Genomic DNA, 11,076 nt, shown 5'->3' with positions numbered 1-11,076 from the left:
CCCACTTTCTCCTCTATCAATTTCAGTGTCTCTGGTTTTATGTGGAGGTCTTTGATCCACTTAGACTTGAGCTTTGTACAAGGAGATAAGAGAAGTCTTATTAGATGGCTAGGACTGGAAGATGCTGAGCTATAATGTATAAGGCAAAGAAGGCTCACACTGCTGTGTGTTAGTGTTAAAGAAGCAGAGCTTGTCTTTGGGATCTAGAGGCCAAGCACGAAGATATGTCCCATGGGGTGAATTCCTGCAGTAAAACCAGGTGATCCCTGAGCTGTCTGCATGTGGATTAGTGAGAAGGGGGGAGGAGTGACAGAAGTGTAGAGGAACCTAGAAAACTTTAGACACATCTACAGGACAAAGAGATTTGAATGAAAATGCCACCTGCTCAGCGTGGCATCTTGGGGCTGAAAATACCACAGAGGCCAAGAACAGGGCTGCAGCTGGAGGCTGAGCTTGAGGGCATTACTGGGCTTGGTTTTCCAGAAAAAGAAACCATGTGGAAGTTACTACCTAGGAGGTCTTTTTTCCATAGGGTGTAAAACTGAGAGACTCTAAAGAGTTAAATGGGGAAATAAGCCAAATCAGCAAACTAGAGTTACTGTTAGTTTTATTTTAGGGGAATTTCTTTATTAGGCTTTAGTTTTCTAAGTTGTTGCCTCATTTTCTGTTTTTGTGTTACTAACTATATGAAGGCACTTAGTTTTAGGTTCAAAGCAAAATTAAATTTCAAGATCTAGTCTGAGGTTGGTAATACCTGGGGAATGCTGTATATAAGTTATGAAGTTGTATTCCTGAGAAAATTTACTTTTACTTACCTCTTTAAAATTTTCTATCATTCCTTGTCTCATCTCAATAAAGATGAGCTGGGGTGGGAATATAGATGAGAAAGTCTACTGTGCTTAGTTTTGTTTGTAGAGGCAATTTAGAATTGAGTTTTTACCATAATTGATAGCTTTCATCTTCTTTGAATTTTCCTCATATAAAAAGAGTTTAATTGGATGAAAAGCCACAGTTCCGAATTAGAGAACATCTACCTTGATGATCTACCCTATTGTATATCATCTTAATTTCAAGAATCAATTGTGCCTATTGCTGGAGTTCATTATATCCTTTAAAATACTAAGTGATAACAAAGTGCTGCAGGGCCTGTCTCTAATGCCTGTATTCCCACTTCTGAGGAGGTAGATGCAGGAGGATCAGCAATTCAAAGCCTGCTTGGGTTCTAGAGACTATCTTAGAAAACAAAAACTAACCACAGAAAGTCATGTCCCTAACCTACAAATGAAAAAAAAATGCTTATAAATATCTTTAAGTTACAGTAAAGAAGGGAATGTATTGAGTTCTGTGCTGAAAGATTCTCAGAAGTTGTTCAACTTAATGAAATATATTTATAATGAAATACATTTATGAGGGTTTTTAAAGACAAAATGACTTTCCTTTAAAATTGATACATTGTATAAGTACCTTGTATTGTAGAAAACAACAAAAACTGCCCAAGCTGATCTCTGTCCTTTAAAGAGATTCTGTGTGGGTGTTATACAGCAGAGCTTATACAGCAGAGCTTATACAGCAGACCTTATACAGCAGACCTTATACAGCAGAACTCTGTGTCTTGTGGAACTCATACAGGACTCACCGAATACTACCAGCTCCTTGCTGCTGTCCTCAAAGTACCAAACAGCTGTCATTTTATTTTTTGAATTTTTTTTTAAGCTTAACTATTTTAAGTAGGAAATACAAGTGTAATCGTACAATATTTGTCCATGCCTGGCTCCTTTCACCTGGCAAAGAATCCTCAGGGTTTATTCATATTTTACCATAAGGCAGGTCTTCCTTCCTTCGTTCCTTCCTTCCTAATCCATTTTATATACACATCACTTTTTTAAAAATTCATTTGTTAATGAGCATTGAAATTAGTTCTAGCTTTTGGTTTAGTTATTGTAACAAAATACAGGTAGAACTTTTCATAATCTATGGTTTCTATTGTGTGTAGCCAACTGCAGTCCAAAATATTTAGTGGAAAAATTCCAGAAATAAATAATTCATCAGTATAAAACTGCATGCTATTCTGAGTGGCATTATGAATCCTCTCACCGTTCTGCTGTGTTCTGAGAGCTGCATGAGCCATCCCATTGTCTGCTACATTCATGCTGAACACAGCACTGCCCATCATTCACTTAGTTGACATCTCTGTCTCCAGATCTACTGTCACATATCATAATGCTTATATTCAGGCGACCCTTATGCTACTGGATCACCTCCCAAAGCACAAGACTAATAACGTTGACAATACAGATATGTCAGAGGGAGGCTGTGGAGTGCTTTCTTTGTGTGAAAAGGTGAAAGTTCTTGATTTAATAAGAAATGGAAAAAAAATCATATGTTGAGATTGCTAAGATGTTTGATGAGAATGACTCTTGTATCTGTGACACTGAGGAGGAAAAAGAAACTTGTATTATTTTTACAGTGTGATTCAAAGCATGAAAGTTAGGACCACGGTATGTAAGTGCTTAGTGAAGACTCGGAAGACATTTCCTTGTGGCTCAGTATTATCTGTAGTTGCATACAAATACCACAGTAATTGGATTGTAGGTCTCACAGATAAGGGTGAGTGGGTTTTTTTGTGCCTTATATTTTAAAAGTCCAACCTGTCTTTTTGTTTTAATTTTTTTTTTCATTAATTTATTTATTTATTCACTTTACATCCCAGTCACTGCCCCTGCCAAGTCCTTTCCCCTTTCCACCTTCCCTTCTCCTCTAAGAGAATGTCCTCCCTTATATCCCCCCACCCTGGCACATCAAGTCTCCGTAGGGCTAGGTACATACTTTCCCAGACAAGGCAGACCAGCCAGGGGAACAGATTCACAGACAGGCAACAGCTTTAGGGTCCAGTTGCTGGGGAACCCACGTGAAGACCGAGCTGCACAACCACTACACTAAGTATGTAGGGGAGGATGACATCTCTCTTGTAATTTTTTTTTTTTTTGGGGGGGGGGGTCGAGACAGGGTTTCTCTGTAGAGCCCTGGCTGTCCTAGAACTCACTCTGTAGACCAGTCTGGCCTCGAACTCAGAAATCTGCCTGCCTCTGCCTCTGCCTCCCGAGTGCTGGGATTAAAGCCGTGCACCACCACCACCCTGCAGCATCTCCCTTTAAACTGACTTTACTCCTGATGTCTGAGTAAGGAAGCACTCTCTGCTTTGCATATTGACAACATCAGAGGATTAACTATCAGCATATTGTTACCCTAACTGATCCTTAGTGCTTTTAGCATGGCTAAGTTTGCATTTAAAAAATTCTGAATGCTGATGCACACCTGAAACCCCAGCACACTAAGGTTGAAGCGGGGATCGAGTTTAAAACCTGCTTGGGATACATAGCAAGATCTTGTTTCAAAACCAATGAAACAAAAATTAAATCAATGAATAAAACTACTGGCATTTTTATATTTTCTTATGCTGTCTTATGTGGTATTCTAAAGTGCTTGGGGAAATGAGGATTTCTAAGAAGTTAAACAGAGATGCACCCTCTTTCTTCCTGTTGCAACTATTTTGTACTTGGCTGGAGCATCTTACTAACCATGATGTTTTTAACAACATGCTTATTATTAGCCTTGTGCATTTCCATTGCTGAGTTTGAGATTTGGGGTTATATGGTTAGCAAAGGGAAGTTTGAATTTTAATCATGTAACCTGTTAGAGGAAACGCTAAGCTTCTGTAGAGAAGACAGGTCTATCGAGATCAAGAGAAAAAAATAAATCTGTCAAAGATCTGAGCCAGAATTGCCACTACTGCCAGCCTTGCTGAGAACTCCTTTCATTCAGCACCGCGCTTGCTCATCTAGAGACCAAGCAAACATGGCTTTCTTTCTAAGAGAGCAGGGTTATACTTTTGTTTTGAGTGGCGCTCCTGGACCAGGGTAATTTATTTTTCTAAGCTTCATTTTCCCAACTTATAAGTGAAATGGTTATCCCCACTCCCTAGGATTGCTGTGAAGAGCAGCGGAAGAGCTGAGATGGCAGGCAGAATGCACACAACTAGGCTGCACTCCTTCTTTGTTTAGGACCCTCACTTGAAAGGTTTTGTTTGTTAGTTGGTAAATACTAAACTGTTGATGTGCTTTGTAGATATTGATAATTCCAAAATCACCAAAACAAAGAGAGAAATAATGGTTGATAATATTAGCTAAAACTCCATAAGTATGGCTTCTTCTTTTTTCATCTTAAAACTGGTTATAGTTTTAAAAATAGGTGGCTGATTTTATAACAATTCTGGATTTTCCTCTTGATTTACAGAGTATTGTTACAGTCACATTTGAAGTACCAGGAAGTGCAAAGGAAGAGAGTCTAAATGTATTTATCCAGGTGAATGCAATTTTTAACTGATTAATGATTCATCAGCTGCCTTGTGTATAGTAGTTGCATTGGCAGTCCTTGGTCTTATGAAATTGTGTCGCCCAATACAGAATCTCCTGTGGGAAAAGAATGTGAAAAACAAGGACGGCCACTGCATGGAGGTCATCCGGCTAAAGGTGCGCTGTGCCATTTGCCCTCAGACTTTGGAGAGAGTATCCTTTTCTTGGCTGCTATGTAAAAACCATATTTGGTTTTAACAGAAACACCAGGTTTAGTACAAATATCCTTTGTCAACCCTCATTTTCATCTTTCCCACTGCTGCAAAGGAGCTTTAGAAGTCACTGTAACACCATGGTTTATTTGCACCGCTTTATTTGGTGTTGTGGCTAGAGTAACCTGTGTGCCTTGCATTGCTAGCCAGGATCTGCTCTGCCAGGTGCTCCCAGCAGTGCTGTGACTCATAAGCTTGATGCCATCAAAACTGTCAGCACAGATTGGTCACTTAGAGAAATGGTTGTTTTTCCAAGAGAGAAACAGAATATTATTTAACAGAAATAATATTGAAAATTCTGCCATTGCTGAACCTTGTATTACTTGATGCATTTGGCAGACACTAAACATTTGTTATATTTTATACAAAGGTACAAAACACTGGAATTCTTGTTCAGTTTTTGGAAAGTCATATCACTTGACATTTGGATGTGTGTGTGTGCTTTTGTTTGTCTGAGTGTGGATACACACACAACAATGTGCAGGTGGGGGTCAGAGGACAACTTTTGGGGAGTTGGTTCTCTCCTATTGTGGGTTCTGGAAATCAGTCTCAGTTTGTCAACTTTGTGAAGTAAGTACATGCCTTACCCACTGAGCCAGCACCTTGCCACCCCTTCATGGAACTTTTATTCACATGACTATAATAGATTTTCATTTGATCATTGCCTAAATTTATTATAATACATTTTCAAAACAGATTCACCAACAAAATATCTTAAATTCTCAAATTTTGTAGTTAAATTTGTGAAAGAAGTATAAATCTCGTCAAGGCAGAGTAATTAGTATCAGGTTTTTGTTGTGATAAATAACATTGAAAAATCCTGATATATTAGAAAAGGGGACCATTGCGAGGCATGGTAGATCTCAGCAAGGTCAAGGCCAGCCTGGCCTGCTTAGCAAGTTTCAGGGCAGCCAGGGCTTGATAGCAAGACCCTGTCTCAAACGAAACAAAAGAAAACAAATGAACAACAAACAGAAACCAGAAAAAGGAAATAATTCTTTATTTTAAAAAAAGTAGTCAGGCATGGTAATTCACACCTTTAATCCCACCACTTAGGAGGCAAAGGAAGGCAGATTTCTGAGTTTTGAGTCCAGTTTTGTCTACAGAGTGAGTTCCAGGGCAGCCAGGGCTACACAGAGAAACCCTGTTTCAGAGTAGGGGGTAGGGGGGTGGCGTCAGTATACACAAAATTATTAAAAGTTTTAAGGAACTTAAAATATGCAAATAATTGAATCAAGTGATAGTTTTATAGCTCTGTTATGAGTTTGTTTTTTGAAAAGTATTTTCAAATTTGATGTACTGTTTCTGCTTGCAAATTTGAGGTAGAACTGAGTGATCATTGTTCTTTGAATAGGGACTGGTGTCTATCAAAGACAAACCACAGCAGATGATTGTGCAAGGCATCCATGAGCTGTACGACTTGGAAGAGAGCCTAGTGAACTGGAAGGATGATGCTGAGCGAGCGTGTCGGCTGGTCTTCATTGGTGAGTAGCCAACTTCTGAGGGAAAGTAAGTGCACAGATTAGCTGAGAAGCTCGTCTACTTGTCTGAATCACGGATAGTGTAAGATTTTGTTAGAATTTACTCTTTAAGACAACTTAGAACAGTGCTTACTTCAAGCGCTAACTTGGTTTAAGGCTTAACTAGAAAGTTGTGAAAGGAATCAAGCAGTTACTGTTGATTTTGTAGATCAGTAGAGAGCGCCTGCATTTAACTTTGGAATTGATAGGTGAACAGTTCTTTTAATAAGCATAATCACTATTTTGTTGTGTTCTCAGGTAAAAATTTAGATAAGGATATTCTTCAACAACTCTTCATCACGGCTGTGGCAGAGGCAGAGGAGCAAAGGACAGCACCAGGCAGAAATGGAGTTTGTCCATTGCACTAGAAGATGTTTCTTCCCGAAAGAACTGACAAGAAAAACAAAGATGTATTTAAATCCCAGATTCATTACCTCTGTTATGATTTGGGAGTATACTGTATAATAGTATTTATTTTATAAAAACACATAAAATTTTAGTAAATTATTATAAAAACATCGGATATTCATAAAATATATCCTTTGGAGTTTTTTTTTGAGGCAAGTATTTCACAAAAATTCTAGAATTTTCTTTGAAGTTTAAGCATGACTGCTGACAACTTATCCATCATTATTTGTAAAAATGATGGCAAACTTTTAACATTTTCATTTTCTCTTAAAAACTTCAGATTATTGCTGAGATATAATGAATATAGTGATTGTAACAAAAAATTGCTGTCATTATATTTAAAAACAGCTTAACCTTTATTTTTATGTTACGTGTATGAGTATTTTGCCTGCATGTATGTCTGTATACTCTGCACATTCAGTGTCTTAGGAGTCCAGAAGAAGGCACTGGATCTCCTGGAGCTGAAGTCACAGAAGGTTGTAAGTCTCCATGTGGGTGCTGTGAATTAAACCCAGGTCCTCTGGAAGAACAACCAGCACTACTGAGCCATCTCTTCAACTCTCTCACTGTTTTTAGTAGAATGAGTTTTTAATGTTCCTAAAGACTTAAAGAGTCAAAGAACTTAAACCATCTCTTACAGTCAGTGATAGTGTAATGGTACTTTGGCTCTTTGTTCTGTGTTATACTTAGAAGATCACAATTGTTGAACTTTAAACTTTAGTCTTATTGCTGGCATTAAATTCATCTTGCCTATTTTGAACTGTGTTAGTTTTCTGTATAATATGAGAAGTAATAAGGTACACTCCTTTACTAACCATAACTAAGGATAACTGTGTGTGCATATCGTAGTGTGTGTGTGTGTGTGTGTGTGTGTGTTTGCACGCATGTCAGCGTCTGAATTTCTAGCCAGTTCTCATGTCTCTCCCTCCCATCTCACTGTAGTAATCTGGAGCTGGGATTATAAACCCAAAACAAGTCTGAATTCTAATTGCCAAAGTTTTATGGCAAGCAATTTGACCTGTAGCTCAGCCATCTTACTTGGCCTCACAGATAACTTTTTAAAAAATATTTCTTAAATGTATGTAATGTCTTTATGTGAACATGTGTGTTGGTGTCTGTGGAGACCTGAAAAGGGCATCAAGATCCCCTCAAGCTGAAATAGCATGCAGTTGTGTGTCACTGCATGCTGGCAATTGAACTCAAGTCTTCTGCACATTAGCAGTTAGAGTGGTTTTTTTTTTCAATTAGAAAAGATTTTTCTTTCTGCTCCTTTTATGCATCACATTGTCTAGTAAACACTCTTGCATGTGTATCTGAAATGGCATAGTAACACACATGTCGTTTAAAGGACCACTGCAGGAACTGAGCAGCTGTCCAAGTTTCTCAGCTCGCAGGAGCTTACTTCTCAATTTACTTTCTGAAAATCTGAGATACATGTCCAAAAATGACAGGGGGTATGTCAGTCATGGTTCTCTAGAGCAGTGGTTCTCAACCTTCCTCATGCTGTGACCCTTTAATACAGTTCCTCATGTTGTGTGACCACCCCCAACCACAAAATTATTTCATTGCTACTTCACAACTAATTTTAATAATGTCCTGAATCATAATGTAAATATCCGATATGCAGAATAGCTGAGATGCGACCCCTGTGAAAGGGTTGTTTGACCCCCCCCCCACAAGGGGGTCATGACCCACCGGTTGAGAACTGCTGTTCTCAAGGCACAGCACTGATAGAATGCCAGCAGTGGCTGTCTCCTGACAGGAAGACTGGCAGTTTTCACAGTTAACAAGGCGGGGTTCTCACTTGGTCTTAAGTGTACCCCAGAGAAGTGTACTACCAGCAAAGGAATGCTGTAGCTGCAGGGTAGATGAACTTGCCAGAGAGTGGGGCAAGCAGGCAAGCAACAGAAGCTCCTTTTCCATGTCCTTGTATGTGTGTTGCTAACAAGCTGTGGCCCAGATTTAAGGTGGATCTTCTGACCTCAAAGAATCCCATCAGAAATTCTTCACAGGTGTGCCTAGCTGCCTGGGTTTTAGTTGATTCCACATGTAGTTTTGTTGACAAGCAAAATTAGCCATCACAACGGGATAGAAAAAAAATCACTTTTTTAATATTATAGTTTTAGAGGTGAAGTGTATTTCCTTTAAGAAATTAAAAACAACAAAACACCTAAGAAGAAAATGCTACTTAATATAGTTAATATGACACACACACACACACACACACACACACAAATGCTGTAATGAACTCTCCCATACCAAGGGGTGGGTCCCAGTCTCACCTTAACCGTGCCTGCTAGGTTGCCATTCAGTGCTGCGTTTACTTTCTCTTCATTCTTTTCCACATTGCCGAAGGAAGTGGTTCAGCCTTTAAAATTTCATTAACAGGAATAAATCCAAGATCCACTGACTCCTTAAAAGCACTAGCCCATCAGGTAACCTGGCAGTTTCATTCTCATGAATATGGTAGCTATGAAGAAATTTAATAGGACACAGACATAGCCAACAAAGAGAAGAAACCTATTGAGTTTTGACATATTTGATGGGTTGGTTCTGTCCAGGATGAGGAAACCTAAACCACCTGTAGTCCTTCTGTAATATATTGTCTCTTTACTCTGTAGGCTCTAGTTTGCCAGACACTGAGCCAGCACTTGGAGATTCAGTAAGAGCATCATAGATTAGTTCTCTGAAAGACCCCCCAGGGCATATGCCAAAATGACCAGTGGCATGTGCCCCTCTTCATTCCTGCCACTCAGAAGTGTCCTTTGCTTATACATCATGTTTCCAATGTGAATTATTTTCCCAGGATCAGAACCATAGTCTAAAGTGCTTTTTATTTTTTGAAATTTAGGAACTTGTCACAAGATAGATTCAAGGTTTTGTTTGTGTGGGTATGTTAAATAAATATATGTGGTGTGTGGTATTTCTGTGACACTTCATTTAAACCTCATTCTTTAACTGCTGCATGAAGTTCAGAGTACAACATGGAGAATCATTCATGCTTTTGAAGTTTCTTGAGAGCTCTCAGTTTGCCTGTTATCTGTGCCTGGGCAATAGTGGCACACAATGGATAAAGCCAGGCTCTCAAGCCACGTAGTTCTTGGAAGGGCAAACCTAAATAAGAAGGTAGGAGGTAAAGCTTAGCTGTCTGATAAAGTAAAGACCAACGTCAGATAGAGTGGTCATGGAAGGCCTCTGTGGAGAGGTGACGCTTAGAGAACCAAATCTAAGGAGCCATCCCTAAGGGGCGGGTATAGCTCTCTAGAAAGAAGAGACCTTCAGGTGGGTAGCAACATAACAACGGGTTGGGAGACAGACAGGTAAGGAGGCAGGGGTGGCTGAATATTAAAAGAACAGGGATGTACTGTTGAACAGCCAAGTGTGCCGTTCTTTGTGAGACACATAAACATTTGGATTATATTTTTCCCCCTTTTTTCAGGTAGGGTCTCACTACGTAGCCCAGGCTGGCCTGAACTTGCTTTGTAGAGCATGCTGGTCTCAAATTTGCAGATATCTGCTTGCCTCTGACCCTAAGGGCTGGGATTAAAGGTTTGTCACCACACCCGATTATACTTTTGGGTTGGTGGGAGGGAGCTATGGCTGTGGCACACCTTGTAAAAGTCAGAGGACAACAATGTGGAATTGATTTTCTTCTACCTTTGCATGAGTTCCTGGTGTTGAACTTTGGCTTTATTTACTGAGCCATCTCATTGGGTTACTTTTTTTTTTTTTTTCTAATTTTAGTTTTTTAATTTACATCCCATTCACTGCCCCCCTCCCAGTCATCCCCTTCCACAATCCCTCCCCCATCCCCCATCCCCCATCCCCTCCTCTGAGTGGGTGGGGGCCCCTGGGTATGCTCCTGCACTCCCCCACCCCTCCCACTCCTACCCCCACCCCAACCCCCAACCCCACCCCTACCCCCACCCAGTCACTTCAAGTCTCTGGGAGACTAAGTGCTTCCTCTCCCACTGAGGCCAGACAAGGCAGCCCAGCTAGAAGATCATATCCCACAGACAGGCAACAGCTTTTGGAACAGCGCCCGCTCCAGTTGTTCAGGACCCACGTGAAGGTTAAGCTGCACATCTGCTACATACATATCTGTGGGGTGGCCTAGGTCCAGCCAGTGTATGTTCTTTGGTTGGTAGTTCAGATGCTGAGAGCCTCAAGGGTCCAGGTTAGTTGACTGTTTTTCTTCCTTTGGAGTTCCTAGCCTCATTGGGCCCCACAATCCTTCCTTCTGTTCTTCCATAAGAGTCCCCAGGTTCCATCGACTGTTTGGCTGTGGGTGTCTGTATCTGTCTGAGCCAGCTGCTGGGTAGAGCCTCTCAGGTCAATGTGCTTCGGTCTGCAAGTCTAACAGAGTTTTATTAATAGTGTTAGAGATTGGAAATCTGCAACTGACAGGGATGTGGGGGCCATCTCTAGGACAAGACAGAGACCTGAGATAAGGGAGGCAGCCAAGAATCAATGGGGTTGACTTTATCTGTGTGCAAATACTTTTGGTTACTCTCTACAACCTGA

General features: G+C 40.3%; 1 protein-coding gene across 2 annotated transcripts in view; it reads left to right on the top strand.

Moving 5' to 3' along the window:
* The window catches only part of LOC110315939 (COBW domain-containing protein 1), a 43,660-nt gene extending 36,114 nt beyond the window's left edge, over positions 1–7,546 (top strand). Inside the window, exons 12-15 of one of the 2 annotated variants that reach the window (XM_021189977.2) lie at positions 4,294–4,362; positions 4,464–4,529; positions 5,979–6,108; positions 6,403–7,546. In XM_021189977.2, the coding sequence (XP_021045636.1) occupies positions 4,294–4,362; positions 4,464–4,529; positions 5,979–6,108; positions 6,403–6,512 (375 nt within the window). In that variant the 3' untranslated portion in view covers positions 6,513–7,546. The remainder of the gene's footprint in view (positions 1–4,293; positions 4,363–4,463; positions 4,530–5,978; positions 6,109–6,402) is intronic. The other variant, XM_021189931.2, reaches the window with a different exon arrangement.
* Positions 7,547–11,076: the final 3,530 nt, after the last annotated feature.

This window comes from Mus pahari, chromosome 1 (genome assembly GCF_900095145.1).
Source record: "Mus pahari chromosome 1, PAHARI_EIJ_v1.1, whole genome shotgun sequence".
Lineage (NCBI taxonomy): Eukaryota > Metazoa > Chordata > Mammalia > Rodentia > Muridae > Mus > Mus pahari.
The sequence above is the reverse complement of the archived record's forward strand: the minus strand, read 5'-3'. Positions and strand labels throughout refer to the sequence as shown.